At 47.5% G+C, this 15749-nt stretch overlaps 4 protein-coding genes across 9 annotated transcripts in view; 1 reads left to right on the top strand and 3 right to left on the bottom strand.

The window, feature by feature from the left end:
• Positions 1-4289, bottom strand: part of LOC128796981 (protein HIRA) — a 32197-nt gene extending 27908 nt beyond the window's left edge. For 2 of the 4 annotated variants that reach the window (XM_053959109.1, XM_053959110.1), the window contains exon 1: positions 4082-4289. In XM_053959109.1, coding sequence (XP_053815084.1) covers positions 4082-4187 — 106 coding nt within the window. In that variant the 5' untranslated portion in view covers positions 4188-4289. The remainder of the gene's footprint in view (positions 1-4081) is intronic. The other 2 variants (XM_053959111.1, XM_053959112.1) reach the window with 2 other exon arrangements.
• A 361-nt stretch (positions 4290-4650) lies between these two features.
• Positions 4651-7458, top strand: MRPL40 (mitochondrial ribosomal protein L40). The gene is made up of 4 exons (XM_053959116.1): positions 4651-4717; positions 5246-5329; positions 6361-6516; positions 6855-7458. The coding sequence occupies exons 1-4, from the start codon at positions 4665-4667 to the stop codon at positions 7162-7164; spliced, it is 603 nt and encodes a 200-aa protein (XP_053815091.1). The 5' UTR covers positions 4651-4664; the 3' UTR covers positions 7165-7458.
• Positions 7459-7982: 524 nt separating this feature from the next.
• On the bottom strand, positions 7983-9077 carry C18H22orf39 (chromosome 18 C22orf39 homolog). Of its 2 annotated transcripts, none has more exons than XM_053959118.1 (3): positions 8984-9077; positions 8713-8880; positions 7983-8159 (listed from the first exon to the last, which is right to left on the bottom strand). In XM_053959118.1, exons 1-3 carry the CDS (start codon positions 9008-9010, stop codon positions 8034-8036), a joined length of 321 nt encoding a protein of 106 aa, XP_053815093.1. In that variant the 5' UTR covers positions 9011-9077; the 3' UTR covers positions 7983-8033. The 2 variants fall into 2 exon arrangements, with proteins under 2 accessions (XP_053815093.1, XP_053815092.1); XM_053959117.1 differs by having other exon boundaries at positions 8713-8901; positions 8984-9051.
• Positions 9078-9226: 149 nt separating this feature from the next.
• UFD1 (ubiquitin recognition factor in ER associated degradation 1) lies at positions 9227-15433 on the bottom strand. 2 transcript variants are annotated; one of them, XM_053959114.1, is made up of 12 exons: positions 15343-15433; positions 15072-15204; positions 14322-14354; positions 13790-13911; positions 13344-13474; positions 12865-12937; positions 12308-12376; positions 11721-11786; positions 11393-11440; positions 10944-11032; positions 10461-10542; positions 9227-10049 (listed from the first exon to the last, which is right to left on the bottom strand). In XM_053959114.1, exons 1-12 carry the CDS (start codon positions 15343-15345, stop codon positions 9975-9977), a joined length of 924 nt encoding a protein of 307 aa, XP_053815089.1. In that variant the 5' UTR covers positions 15346-15433; the 3' UTR covers positions 9227-9974. The 2 variants fall into 2 exon arrangements, with proteins under 2 accessions (XP_053815089.1, XP_053815090.1); XM_053959115.1 differs by lacking the exon at positions 15343-15433 and having other exon boundaries at positions 15098-15179.
• Between the last annotated feature and the right edge of the window lie 316 nt (positions 15434-15749).

Genomic DNA, 15749 nt, shown 5'->3' with positions numbered 1-15749 from the left:
TCCATATATTTACATAGCAGGATAATATTTTATTTTTAGGTTTTTCCTAGCATAAATTTGGGGTTCAGTCAAATAAGCACTGAGTAGATTTTCATGAATGGTTATAATCCATATAATGGTTAAAATACAGACCTCAGTGAAAGTTGTCAGGTCACAGGGCATTATTTTATATGTGACGTTTAAAGAGGGTATGGACTTTGCACCCAGGAAAGGCAGCAGTAATACATGAAGCCCTGGACAACAAAGTTTCCTACATGGCTCAACTGTGATCCAGGAAGGGATCTTATTCCATAGGTAACTAATGATACACAATGATCTGCCCAGTACCCAATGTCCAATTACTAATTAAGAAAAAAAAAAAAGCAAAGAAAGATGAAGCAGTCACATTGCCAGGGTGCTCTTTCCTCCAGGGTACCACTATCAAGAGAATGCCATCTACAGTGCTGGATAACTGTAACAGGTTAAAGCTATAAGACTTGTTCCATACTACTTGTGGTTTACAAATTGAGCACAGATACTGGGTTTTTCTTCACATTCCTTCAATTTCTCAAAATAATGAAGAAGGCATTATTTGATAGCAATCACCTTCGTCCCCAGGTCCATGTCTTTATCAGATTATGTTGTTAGTTCCTGTTTAAACAAGCCAAAAGACACAAGGTCTCTGCTTCAAAGTGACTGAAGCTTTCTCATGCTCCTAATTGGAGATGTGCTGAGTTTCCCAACAGTAATGATGCACCAAAACAAAATGTGATATTTAAGCAGCAACACTAAAATCTAACACAGTGTGCTTTAAGACATTCTGACCTCTTGCAGTAATTTCTAAAAAAAGATAAGCTTAAATTATTGAAGCTCCCAGAATCACATTGCAGGAGAAGGCAAACCAGGTTCATTAAAAACAGAACACCTTATGATATACCAGATGTCCTGTGGGCTTATTTGTTTAAAGAACCCAAATATACATTATGTACTTAAAGAAATACTGATAATGAAACAAGCTTGGAACAAAAAGATCGATGTAAGATAACTGAAACCCAAGAAGAAGGTCCCATCTTAAAAAGAATACATCATGAAGCATAAAAGCAATTTTAAATATTGCATCATTTTTGATTGTTGTTTAACTTTATACAATAATCAATTAAATATAAGAACAGTTTTAGGTGAATTTCTACCTCAAAATGAATGGATTTCTACTCAATTTGCTTCCAGCCCATCTCATATATAACATTCAACATGACTCACAAATCAATTCAAATATTTACATTCCACCATTACAGCTTGGAGAGATAAACTCCATGCCTATATTTAAACAAAAGCAGGCTCCAGTTTCCACAAGCTGTTATACATGAGCAGCACCTTGGGGCTTGCAAGGTTTTCTTGGAACAGCAAGGGACTTCCTTTCCCACAGGGATCAGTGTTTGCCTGCCTGAGTTGTCTTTAAGCACCTGGGCTCTCAAAACCCTGAGTGCTGAGTATGTACAGACAGCTGCTGGATGCCTGATGCATGTGTACAGAGGTACTGAATGCAACATTGGGAAAGAGAAGCCAATCCCACCACTTGTATCTTACAGTCATCTGTTCTCACCCCTTCCACTAGACTGCACTTTTGAATATTCTTCCTTGCTCTAAGTCGAAGACACATGGAAGAGAAGAACACAACAATAATGAGACTTTCATGCAAAATCTAATAAATCCACATTAAGTGCATGAAAAGCTTATAGAAAATGCATCTAAGCAAGAAATAATTCCAATAAGCACTCAGAAAAAGTGACATTAAGAACTCCAAGGCAAAAACCTGCAGAGCCAAAATGTGCTGAAGTGCTTTTACCGTAAGCGCGCAGCATCTCGGCTGTGCAGCACACAATTCCCAGGTGTGCTACAACACTCACTTCTAGAGTCTATTATCTCCTGGAGAATGTATGCCTGGAAGCATCATTCTAGTCCATTCAGTAAAACAAAACTCCCAAAACTGAGTGGAAGAGGAAAAGGCTGAAATGACCAGCTGGAACTGGTGTGTGCAAGAGCCAGCCCTGCTATCAGGGCTCACAAACGAGAACAGTGAGGCAGCCCCGTGTGCCCGTGCAGAAATCAAAGGAATAAGAATTATCACAGAGTCTCCAGCACACAGAGTGTAAATTCCCTTCACCCTGTTTCTGGAGGGGTTTCAGAGCCAAGAGGAAGAACCATGAGGAGTGATGGAGACTCCTGACACACAGCGATGCCTGGAGGATCCGGAACCTGGGCATGTTAGAAGAGGCTGACTAAACTCACCGGTTTTTATCCTGCACTCCCTGCCCCAAGGACAGCAATGTGTGACTGTCTCACAGTCCTGCACACCTCTGCAGCCCTGAGAGCATCTCACAAATGGAGCTGGTGGCCAATGTCTGTTTTCTTATGATGAAGTGCCTTGGCCAAACTCATCCCAAAAGGTGAGTGGCAGAAATGGGAGTGAAATCCAGGACCATCAAGGCCCTGTGTAGTGCACTATCCATCACCACAGGGCTCTGTAAACAAAGCCCTGCTTGGCTGAAGCCCGTGTTCTGCAATGGTTGGATGTTTTCTAAACTACTACAGATTTCAAATACATACCCATATCAAAAGGTGCACCCATTAAAAAAATAAGGAAAGAAGTTACAGATGCAATCTCTGTGATCTCCAAGGACTTAGGTAGAAAGGTTTTATTCAGCTGCTCCCACTGAAGAAACGCAGAGGCACAGGACAGTCTAACCACAGGCAGCCAGAGATGAAGATGTAAATGCTACATTTGTTTAGAGTAACCAAGCAGAAATGTAAAAAACATCTCGAATAAAGCACTTCCACTTTTTTTTCAGTTCACTACAACCTTTGGTACAAGGTCGAGTCCATCTGCTGCCTATAGAGTCCCTGGAGAGCAGGCCAAGTAAAGATGCAACACGAATGGCAACTCGAGGCTTAAATTGTTATCAGCATTTGCAGCATCAACACAAAGAACACAACACATGCAGAAAGGCAGCTGTAAAGTTCTTCCTGGGGTTTTAAACTCAAAGCATGCTTTTCCAGCTTGAATAACCTGGTCTTAGTTTTACTCTAGATACCAATGAGCTACATGAGCCCAGGTAATGACATTTTTACATTGACAGAGTATAAAATTTGCAGTTGAAATAAAACTGTACCCATGAATCTGAGGGCAAAACTTGCATAAAGAGAAGTGAGCTCTTTGTGTCAGGTCTCTTCTCACTGCTTCACCAGGAACAGCACAGGTATTAATCTGGAAATTCATCCTAAGCAGTGTAAATATGACATAAACTCTGGTGCTGTCCTGTATTTGCCAGACAAGGAAAGTACAGAGCCTTCTGTCAATACCGACACCTCACTCTAAGCTGTTTTAGCTCACACATCTCTTCAACATCACCAGAGGACTGGCAGACAGGACACTATATAAATTCAGGGAGTTGTTTTAAAAGAACTGCTGGAAGAAACTTTTCCCTCCGTGAAGAACGCTAGCACAGCTCAGTGCACTTGAGGACTTGCAATAGTGTACTTGTGTCAGCAATGTGAGAGCCGGGTGGCCAGTGGACACCGCCTCATCCTGGACACTCATCCCGAGGGGACCTCGGCCTCTGCGCGAAACTCCTTCTCCCTTCTGCACGGGCCACACTCCATTCAAGCCATCCCCCCGCACTTCGCCCGGCACGGAGCGGCCCCGGGCCGTGCCCGGCCGGCGGAATCAGCTCAGCGCTGCCTCGGAGCCCGCAGCCCTCCCTGCAGAGCCCGGGCGCGGCCGTGTCCGGCCGTGCCCAGCGAACGCGCCGGGCGGGCGGGCTCCCAGGGCCGGCCGCGGCAGGGTCCCCTCCGGCCCCCTCCCGCGGGACGAGCTGTCCCCACGCCGCCCTCGGGAACCCGCCCGGCTCCAGAGACCGGGCTCCGCTCCCGCTCCCGTCCGCCGGGACGGCGCGGGCGCGGACTTGTTGCTGCCGCTGCCCCCGCCCGCACCCCGCCGTTCCCGGGGCGGCGGGGCTCCGGGAGCGCCCGGCAGCGGCCCGAGGCTCCGCCCGCCCCGCGCCCCCCGCCCCGCGTGTGCCGCACGCCCGTTCCCCCGCCGCACCTGCCCGGCCGGCCCGCGGCACCTGCTGCCCGGCCGGCCCGCGGCACCTGCTGCCCGGCCGGCCCTCACCATTGTGGTTGACCCAGGTCGGCTTCAGCAGCTTCATTGTTCCCCGCCCGGGGCCCCCGCCGGCCTCCGCCCTCGGGACCCCAGGGCGGCTCCGCCCGGGCTGCCTCCGCGGCCGCGGCGCTCAGCGGCGGCCGGCCACCATGGGCCCGCGCCCGGCGCCGCAGTGCCCGCGCCCCCGGCCGGCCCGAGCCGCCTCAGCGCCGCTCCATGTCCCGGTGCCGCCGCCGCCCCGCCGCATCCCCCGCCCGGCGCCGCCGGCGATCCGGCACCGCCGGAACTCGGCGCCTGGCAACCGCCTAACCGGCCCGGCGGGAAACAGCGCCCCCGACCCCGCCGTTCCCCCGCCAGGCGCCGCCCGCTCTACAGCGCGGGCGGGCGCCCCCTGCCGGGCGGAGCGGGGCGGTGCCGGCGGGGCGGGAGCTCCGCGTAGGGCGCGCTCCGGAACGTTTGTGCGCCGGAACGCGGGACGCGGGGTCGGAGCGCGGCCGGCGCGGGCGCGGCGCAGCGCGGGGCCATGTGGGCGGCGGCGGCGGCGGCGGCGCGGGGGCTCCGCGGGGCCCGGCTCAGGTACGGCTGGGTCTGCCCTGCCCCGGGACCGCGGGGAGGGAGCCCGGGAAGCGCCCCTTAGCCGCAGTGCCTGCCCAGCCCGCTCCCGCCCGTTCCTGGGGCTGGTCCCGGGCTGGACCTGGAGAAGTCGGTGCCTTGGCAGCGGGGCCGGTTCGTCCTCCCGTGACAGCCGCCGAGATACGACGGTCGGCATCGCTCTCCTGATCTGAACGGCGGTGGTCTGACCTCTCTCGTGCCAGCTCCTCAAAGGGGTCATTGTCAGAGCTTAAAAATAAAACTGCTATAAGCTATCCAAAAACGCGGTACCCTGGTGGGCTCACACCCACCAGTCCGTATTTGGGATCAGTTACCTAGCTCAAGCGTTTGAGGTCATCTCCAGGCAAACGCTGTATCCTGCCATGAATGAAGTGGCCGAAGATGGTTCAAAACTCATCGCTGTAAAATGTGAATAACAAAGAGCTCCTGTGCAGAATCAATGACATCAGAGTCAGTTCCTCCTCATGCCTTATGTTATTTTTCCTCCTGCAGCTCCTGGCTGCCCCAGAGGGTCCCGCTCCAAGGGAGTCACTGGCAGAGCTCATTGCTGGAGTCGAGGACATCCCTCCCTGTGAGGTGAGTGCAGCTTTCTTGGAGTTACACAGAAGTGTTCTCATCCATTGGGGGGAGCACAAATTTTCCCAAGTCCAAATTTAACCTTTAACTGTACATGTTTAAGTCTCTATATGCCAGAGCAGTTGGGAACTGTTGGCCTCTTGTGGAGAGTTCAGAGGTGATACAATTAGCACTTTGTGCTTGTGGGGAGCACAACCACAGAACTGGAAATGTGGGGATTGGTGCAGTGCTCCAGAATTCCCTGCTGGGCAACACCAGTGAAAGGCTGGCTGAACCAGAAATGCTGTGCTGTGAAGGCAGAGGCAGCCCACATGTGGCCAAATTTCTGTGCCACATTTCAGTGTCTGTGTTTTGTTTTGATGCAGCTTGATTTAAAATACCCAGGTAGCTCTTAGGTACTGCTGGAGAGGGACTGTTTCACACCATAAGTGTTGTTTGTTCAGTCTGCCAGGCAGGAATGAGGGTCAGTTTGTGGAGTGTGCAATGCTATCTTGGATCTGCATGGAGAAGTAACATCTACAGCCTCAACTTGGCTCCAAATGCAGAAATTTTAGAAGCATGTATAAAACCACTTGAAGTCTTCTTTAATGTGAAATAACAGGAATATTGCTTCAAGGCCAGGTTGGATGGGGCTTGGAGCAACCTGGTCTGGTGAAAGGTTTCCCTGCCCATGGCAGGGGATTACAACCATGTCAGGCTTAAGGTCCCTGCCAGCACAAGCCACTTGTATGATAGACCTGCTAGGCTGCACTCTGAGCCAGTTAAAACAAATCTAATTCAATTTTTGGTGGAACTTCCTCAGGTCATTCTGATGTTCAGCACAAAATTGCTTTTCCCAGGCAGTTCCAGTCCTGTCTGCAGAAAATCTCAGCAGACCTGTCACTGGCTCCTGGAAATTATATTACTTGAATAAAGCTAATGGCTGGAACTCTTGTCAGGGTTACAAATTAAGCAATGGAAAAGAAAATGAAAGTTGTTGGTGTTGAGTTAAAGGACAAAATATCTTCTTTCATTTGCTATTTTCCTTGTAGAGCACAACCAAAGAAGAAAAAGAAGGTGGATGTGAAGAAAGAGCAAGCACAGAAGGAGCGTATGAAGAAAAAGCTTAAAAAGTTGGAAAGAGCTGCCCCAGAACTGATTCCAATTGAGGATTTTATAACACCACTGAAGTACTCAGAGAGCAACAGGTCAGTAGGTCTGTCTTTCACCATGCACCTGCACTCACAGCAAACTTCTTTATCTGCACAACTGCAACATAGTGCCAGCCTTGGTAAAAAAACATACCCACTTCCATCAGGACAAAAATGTGGAAAGGAAATATTATTTGTTCTTGCTAAAAATAATGAAAAACAGTGCATTTCCTGTTAGAGTGACTGGAGGACCTCACAGACTGACTAAATTACTAGTGAATTCAGTGTATTCTCTGGGTTTGGTGGGATTTTTGGTTTTGGCATTTTGTTTTTCTTAGTTTGGCCTTTGGAGTCAGGCTGTTTCTCCATTACAGCATTATCCTTCTCTTCATCAGGGTGCGAAGTCTTCCCGCTCTTTCTCCTGAAGAGTCTGAAAGAAGAGTTTTACTTTTGAAGAAGTGGAGTTTGTTTAAGCAGAAACAAGATGAGGCAGAAAAGAAAGCAATTCAAGCCCTTGTAGCATCTCAGCAGGAGGCACTGAAGGAGCTGCAGCTGGAATCTGAGGAGCTGTACCAGGCAGCAATCCGGAGGGACGAGGGGCTCTTCCCCTTCCAGAGGGACGGACCCAGTTACACCCCTCCCCTTCCTGGCTATGATCCCCCTGAAGGAAAGTGCACTGACATCACCAAGGTGTACACACAGTGACAGGGGAGCTCCTGCTTCAGCTGCCAGGACCTGCTCAGCGACTGAAGGAAGAAAGATTGGAGTAATAAATAATTTCTCCTGCAGGTTACAACACTGCAGGATGTGACTGTAAAAAAAAAATAAATGAAGTATCTCTGTGTTTTAATGACTATCCAGGTAATAACACACCTAGCAAAGCTACACGACCTTACATAGTGGCAAAGCCAATTTTTTTTATTTTCTTATATTGCCATGTAACTGTTGTAGCTAAATTTCCATGAGTTTGCCCTAATACAAACCAGATCTCTTTCTCTACATTCGTTTAAACCTTTATTTTTTAGTAGTTTTGAATACTGTCACAACACACACCACCACTTGAGAGCAGTTCCATAGAGGGGCAGTTTCAGGGTGTGCAGCCCAGAGGTGAGAAGCTCTTCAGCTACCACAACCCTGATTCTGGGAAGTGTCTTTTAAATGCCAGTGTTTGGGATTGTCCTGAGCCTGCGATGAACGGTCCCAGCTTGGGTTTTTTTCCCCCATCTGGCAGGCCTGGGGTGAGTACCTTGTTCCAGAAGTGCTCAGTGCCAGCTGGTAGGGCAAGAGGCCCTCAGAGCTAGAGCATGCATGCATTAATTTGAACGGTGCTTGCTGAGATGAAATCCTGAAGTGCAAGTCAGCAGTAAAAGACCACAATCAAATTAAGCACCTCAAATCTCCCTTTAAAATATTCAGTGTTTAAATAAAATTTCAGACTTTTTGAGTGAGTGCTAAAGTATTGTAGGGCAGAGCTATAGTTGAATAACTTCAAGATTATGTGGAAGGAAGAAAAAAAGGCAGCATAATTCTGAATTGTGTATTATGTTACTGACCAAACACAGAATACAGTCTTGTTAATTTGATTTGTCGTGGTCAAGTGGTAGGTACCAGTCAGGTGGTGGGCTCTTCCTGAGCTTCCACACTGGAGCATATTTCTGTTTTTCCATAACTCGAGCTCTTTCACTCTTGCACAAAGCTTCCTGAAACACAGGAAAAATAATATTATCGTAATAGTGCTAGATCTTCCAGTTATACAGAGCTGATTTCCTGCTCTGGATATTTGAGATAAAAGAAGAAATAAAAATTTATCATGCTTAAGCAGAAGTGCTAAATGTTATCTAAGTAAGCCAGAATACAAGCTTTTAACTAAGTGATATTTATATTTTGCCTCTGGCTCCTAAGTTACAAAGGAAACTCGCACTGCTGTGGAACCCTCCGGAGCCGGTGCTGCAAGGCTGGTGTCGGTGTCCGCTGGAGCCAGGGGCATTTCTACACACCCCAGGAACGCCTTTTCCCTGTAACGTGGCGGGCTTTCCTTTTAGGAAGGAAATGTCAGATTATCAGAAACCAAGATTTTACAGCTGAAACACTCCCTGGATCCTTCACTGGACTTTAAGACAACCTGACCCACCTCCGGCGCCTGTTTTTCCCAAACCCTCCCCAACCCCCGCGGCTGCGGGGTGTCAGTGCCAGCAGCCCCGGCCTACAGAGCCCGGGGCAGGCCAGGAGCAGGAGCAGGAGCGGGGCCGGTACCTGCGCGGCGGCGGCGCGGTCCCTCTCCCAGGCGCGGCAGGCCTCGTAGTCCTCCCGCCAGCGGCCGCAGTCCGGCAGCTCCCCGTGCGCGTAGTAGTGGTGGAAGGCGTGGCGCAGCCCACGGCAATGCTTCCACTCCCCCCAGTAGTCCTCGCATGAGCGCGGCGGCTGCGGACGGACATGGCCGGGCTGCACTGAGTCCCTCCCGATCCCGATCCCGATCCCGATCCCGATCCCGGCCCCGGCGCCCCCCGGCCCCGCGCCCGCTCACCCGCCAGGAGTCGCCCGTGCCCGCCATGCTGCCCGCCGCCAATGGCCACCGCGCTTACGGCGGGGCCGCGGCCGCGGCCAATGGCGAGGGGCGGCACAAAGCGGCGCCGGGCCCGGCAGCCAATGGCTGAGCGGCATCCGGCACGTGAGCAGCGCAGGCCGCGACCGCCGGGCGCTGCCCGGGGCGGCGCTGGGACGGCCCCCGGCCCCCGGCGTGTCCAAAATCACCACACACGGACACAGCTGGGAACGAGGAACTTTTACTCGGGCTCGCAGGAGTGCGCAGGGTTGCACCCGGGTACGCTCGCCGGCAGACGAGAGGGCGCACAGGATACACTCGCACCGTTCCAAAGCGGCACCGGGCAGTGCAGCTGGGTCCCTCCCCTCCCTACACGTGCCGAGAGATTGCTACGCTACGTTATAGTATCTGAACTATTAAAAGGCATGTTATTAATTATAAATATAAAAAGCTGTTACAGGGAGTTTGCTTAGAATGATTAATAAGCCAACACCTGAAGCTAAGCTCAAAGAAACTCCCTGCACTAAAATCCTAAACACCAAAGTCACCCTTCATTTGCACCACACCAAAAAGCTGATCTGAAATTGTGGCAATATATATATATAAAGGGAGGAAAATACCAAGCACAGAGCAACATGAGATCATCATCACTCAGGAGATGAGGGGAAGATGAGTCTAAGAACTGGACCCTTAATAAGGTAGATCCTGTTAGTTCTGCTTCTCAGGTTTACCACAGATCTGCATTCCCCTCTTTACAACACATACAAAAAAGCTTCTTCCAAATTCCCAGAACTTAATTTTCAACTGAAAATTAAGAGAGTCTGACAGCTCCAGCTCTAAACATGAAACCGAAACCAAAACACCTATTAAGTGCTCCTGAGTTGCAAAACAATCTCTCAACTGCAATTACTAAGATCCAGGATGCTGCACCTGTTACTTTATTTTCCCCCTAACTAGCTGAAGGTACCACAACTTAGGGCTTTCTTCCTTTTTTGCGCAGGGATTGGCCTTCTCCTGAAAAGGCAATAAACCGGCTTCCAGATTCATCCTGGAAAAAAGAAACAGGGAAAAAAGGTTTTACCTCTTGGCTCATTGCTTGTGTATGATGAAAGCTGAACGATTGTTAGCAAGAATGCTCCATCAGAGCAGCCACTGAGTGTAGACATTTCACATCCTTAATTTAGATAAAAAACACTTTCTTCCTGAAAATAAAACAGTAGCATTTTGGTGACTTTTCAGCCAACTGGCTTAATAAATTGACACCAGGCCAATCTTCCATCAGTAACAAGGATATCAGAGGTTGCTTCACGTTGACTCAAACCATTCTAAACTACTACTACTTTTTAATGGAAGCCTGCTGTAAAAATATCAAGGGGAAAGACAGAGGGACCACAAACTTGCACCTTAGTTCTAATGTTCCAATTCTGTGCAAAACTGGGGAGGATTCAAATTTATATACCTCTTCCACTTTCTTGACCAGTGGACGTGAATTCCGAATGAACGTGATTCTACCAATCTTGAAGTCATAGTTGGGAATTCCTCTGGAAAAGAAGCATAAAAACATTATGTTTATATACTGTTGAATTTGACACAGAGAGACCTATTCTGAATTGGACACAGAGAGACCTACTCTGTGTCTGTCAATGTAATACCAACACTGACTGCACATTTTCATTTCTAAATAATTCCAGAATTAAACCACTGAATTATTTTCTGAAGATAGGCACAGATTGCAGAAGTACATAATCAAATACTGGAGTTGTTGTGGAAGCTTGGCCACAGGCATATTTCTACTAGCCTGTGGATAAGAAAGACTGTTTATTTTCTAAGGCAAACTCATTACAAAATTAGTTTGTTTATATTGCAGGAGCAGGGGAAAAAAACCAAACTCTGCTCAAACACTGATCCTTCACTGGCTTACAAGTGAGCGATACAGACATACCTTCGGATGTCTCCTGGTTTAATTGGTGAGGGACTGGGCTCCACACCTTTCTTCTTGCCATCCAATCTGTTCCCAGATCCAGAGAATGCCTGTGGATACATAACCAGTTTTAACTGAACTCCTGGCATTTGAAAGCACACTGCACAAGGACATTATATCTGTAAAATCTTACAGCAATTTTTATTTAGTCATTTAATTCAGCATGCTTCTTTTTGATACATATAAACTGATGAATCATGGGTATAAGAGTCTGTTTCAACCTCCCATCTGCCCTTTGCAGAGAACAAGTCATGCTGCTCCTGGCTGTGATCACACAAAACATTCACAGGCATTTGCCAGTTAAATAACAAGCATCTCTAAGAACAGGTACTGGTATTTTGCAGTTGTTCAGAACAACTTTCCCTCACCATTTTACAGCATTCAGAAACCAGCAGAAACAGGGCACTTACACGAAATCCTATATCGCTCACATACCCACTGTGGTCTGTTTCCACATCCTGTGAGGGGAAAAACAAGTTCATGTTGTTTCTGTTCTGACATGCACATGACATGAACACAGTTCCAAGTATTTCTGGCCAAACAAAACATCAGAACAATCATTTTCCCAAAACAACAGTTGGTAAACACCAGTCTCCTAAGTAACACATGCAAAAGCTTCTGGTAAGTAAAATTTACCCAAAGAACTTGTTTAAATAAAAAAAAAATATGTTGGCACTCCCCCCACAGTCAACAGTGACTTCTAGGGGATGCATTTGGAAGAACAGAAGTTTAACGTACTGCGGTCTCTTCGTGTTGTGCACTTCTTTCTGGTTCTTTGTAACCCAAAGGAGCATCAAAATCCACCTATTTACACAAGAAGCATGAAAAAACCCATTATTAATATTTTTCTTTAAATCATAAGCTTTATACTACTATTTCTCAAAACTCCATGAACTACTATCACTACCTTTGATCTAAAAAGAACTAATGTTTAGTTGTTAAACATTTTAACTCAGAACTAAAAAAGGAGCAAGCCTACAAGGAATTAACCTTAGCATGTAATGGAAACAAAGCAGTAAAACAGCTCCACAATATCACTGGAGTACGAGTCAAGACAAGGCTATCAAATAAAACTCAGATAAAACATGCCGAAGCTAAACGTTGAATTCTAGGCACTGCAGTCACCTGATGGTACATGAAGTGCTAATCAGGATCACAGATGGGGTTACAAAGGCACATGAGTACTCTCATCTTCCCTACCCCATGGATTGCACCTTTCTTGCAGCATCAGCTGGGCTGGGTGTGCAGAGCTATGACTGCCCAAGTGCCTTCCCCTCTTGGAAGGGCACAGTTAGGGCAGCCTTTCCCCATCAGCTTTAACTTACGTTCATATCACACTCTATGATGGACACAGCCTTATCTGGTTTGGTCTCCATTACCCGAAGCTCATAGATCTGAAACAGTCATAGACATTTTAAGATTGAATTATGTGTAAGAAAAGCATATCTAAACCTTTCCCTCCAGACCTGAAGTAAGTACTCTTTAGGTTGAGGACTAGATACTGCAGGGTCTCTACAGAATTTAAAAGCAAAAGTTTTTAACTTAGAAGTCAGAGAACCCACCGCTGCACCTTGCTGCACTGTCACTGTACTTTAACCTCCATTTTTGAAAACAAATTCTGAATTTAGGATAAATTCCTTCCCTTCACTTGTAAAACCTTAATCAGCACAAACATTTATTTTCTTGCGAGTCCAAAGAAATTTAAACAGCAGCTCAGAGAAAGACTTAGCTGACTTTTTTTTTTCCCTCCAATAGAAAGCCAACTGTGGAATCTGCCATGTGGGATTACTTGTCCAAAACACTGCACAGCTCTGGGTTGACTGTTTTAGTACCAACATCCAACAACTGAACTTAGTCTATAACCCTCAACCCTACACTGTACCTTTTCATTGTAGTTGATGGCAATCACATCCCCAGTAGTTAGACAGGCAAAGTTCCTCAATGCATTTTCTAGTCTTTGCAGTATGTTAAGATGAAATATTTGTTTTCAGTGAAACATCAAAGCCTGAAAGTCACCATACTGTAGATCACTAATCCTTAGTTTCTCAAACATGGTTTAAAAGTCATCAGTACTACATATAGGAATTTAAGAAATGTTAGGATTTATAAATTCTTCAAAGGGACACTCAAAACTCATTGGATTTTAAGCCAACACTCCTCCTTCTTGAGACCACACTTTGTTCCAACAGTTGACCACATCTCTGTACATCAGCTCCCCATCCCTTTTGTTTTCAGAAGGAGCAGCAGTTGCCATGTACTACTGGAAGTGTATGAGCCACATATGAAAAGCTTGCTCTGTTTCATCATTCCAATTTGGAAGAAATTTTTTCCCCTTATTCCATAATTGAATAGGAAGGATACACAGCTTTGGGATTGGTGATGTCAAGAAAATCTGGACTTTGTGGCTGAAATTTGGAGTAAGTAGCAACTTGCAGATTCACACTCTCCACTTGCACCAGGCCTCCTTCTTCCAGCAGCAAATTCTGCATCATCTGCAAGAATGGAAACAAACACACAAAGCCCTATCAATGTGTCTGATGCTGATGTTTTCAAATCTCTCTCCTGTGTGTATCAGCTCTTATGTATATTCAATTTCAGGAAAAACAGTCAGGTGCATGTAAAAAGCAGTCTGCTTTGCTAAGTTAAACTTCTGCAGAAGGAAGCCTGAGCCAGAACTGAAGGCTGTTGTAGGAACAGGACCAGCAGAGACAGGCACTGTCAGGAAACATTCACCTCCTTAATATTAAACCTGGCAACTCCCTAATCCTACTTTTCAGGTTCTGACAGTCCAGCATGAGGCAGCTCACCCAGTGTGGAAGGTAACAGATGCCCTCATCAGCCACAAACTCGAGCACTCCACAGTGAGTCATTCGGTCTGAGTTCTTGTTGGTCAGCTTGAACAGCATGGGGTAAGTAATATTAAGGCGGCCTAGTGAGAAAGGAGAAAAAGTTTTCTTTGTTAAAAGCCCCTAGCACCTTTCTGCAGCTTTCAGAGATCAATCACCAAGAGAACGGGCCAGAGCATAGGAGAGGATTCCCCTCACACCATTATCCCAACTGCTCTAAACTACAGAGAAAGCAGATACACAAAGCCAGTGCTGGCATGGCACTCAGAACTTGAAATGCTCAGGGAGCCCAATATTTCAGATGTCTGTACTTGAAGGCAGACAAGCCCCATGAATTCTGACAGAACAAATACCTTCAAAATGCATCTTTTAAACTAATTATTCTCACAGTACCTATCTAAGACTTAAATAGATAAGTAAAATACTGTGGTATTTGCCTACACATTTGCTCCTATTTCTAATGTTGTTATTCCAGAATAAAGTATTCACTTACTGAGTTGATCCAAAGCTGATGGTGGCATAATTACTGCAGAAATAAATAAGAATGTAAAATTAGGAAAAGTACTGTACAAGAGTACACAACACACAATTTTATCCTTCCTTTCTCTAAAATATCTTTTAAAAAAAGGGCAGATTCTAAAATCTGCTAATTCATTTTTAGACAGAGAGTTCAGTAGAACCAGTCATGACAAATATCCCTGCTATGTGGAGATTTCAGAATTATAATCAGGGAAAAATAAAAGAGAAAACAAGGTTTTACAATACTATCACTAAAGGAAAATTTTCCCAAAGCCAATTTTATTCTTTAGGGCTCACAGGTGCTCTTCAATCCATACCAACTCAAAACAACATAGCATTAGTCGGACACCCTGAAAACTAAGTTGGCCCATCTATTACTTTCTATATACAAATTAAATGAAGTGCAATACGGTGGGGGGAGAAACGCCTTAACCATAAACATCCATGGCTCACACTAGATACAAGATTTTAACAAGAAACTTTGTAGACGAAGCCTGTCTCCTGATACTCATAAACCCTGACTCACGGGATAATCATTTTTAGTTACCGAGTAATGCAATGGAACGTGACCCCTCCTCCTTCCTCAAAGCCCCACCCAGGGTGCTGAGCACTCTGTCACCGTGTTTTCAACATTCCTGCTGCCTTGGCCAAAAGCTGCAAGACTCGACACTATTCAAAAACACTCTTCCAACAGTTTATTAGTCAAAATAAAACATGCACATACTCTTCCCGCCTTTCTCCACATCTGACCTGTCATTAGGTCCGGCAAGCATGGATACCGAGAAGCAGCGGTACTGGGTTGAAAAACGGTTCTGGAACACCCGGGGAATGGGGTGGTCAAACATATTAAAAGAGAACTAGAGGGAAAAAACAACACACAGAGAAGAACGCAACCATCAGTATCTACAGCACACAAAGTGGCACAGCACCCACTGAGGACTCCTGAACTGTCGCCGCCGTGACGCGGCCCCTCCCCGGCCGCCCCCCGGTCTCACCATGGCGGCGGCGGCGGCGGGCGCTCCCTGCGGGCCGCCGGGCCGGGCCGGGCCAGCGCCGCTCGTTCGCCTCACGGGCCGTGCCGGGCCCCTCCCACGGCCCCGCCCCTCCCAGCGTGCCGCGCGGCGCCGGCCGCTCGGGCGGCCATTGCGGGTGAGGGCGGAAGACGGGCCCTCGCGCCCTCCGAGGCGGCCATCGCCGGGAGCCCCTTCTGCCCTCTTGGCTTCTCTTCGGTCGCCGAGTGTTGCTGCGGCCCTGCTGCCCCTTCTCCGGGCTCCCTTTAATGGCAAAGCTTACAACTCGCCCGCAGCAAAGATGGCGGACGCGGCGACAAAACCCGGCACGGTGCTTCCGGCCGAGACCCTCTCGGGATTGGCCAGCAGCGCGTATCGTCACCAACTTCTCC

Source organism: Vidua chalybeata, chromosome 18 (genome assembly GCF_026979565.1).
Source record: "Vidua chalybeata isolate OUT-0048 chromosome 18, bVidCha1 merged haplotype, whole genome shotgun sequence".
In the NCBI taxonomy this organism is placed as follows: Eukaryota; Metazoa; Chordata; class Aves; order Passeriformes; family Viduidae; genus Vidua; species Vidua chalybeata.
Note: the sequence above shows the minus strand (reverse complement) of the source record. Positions and strands in the feature narration are given on the sequence as shown.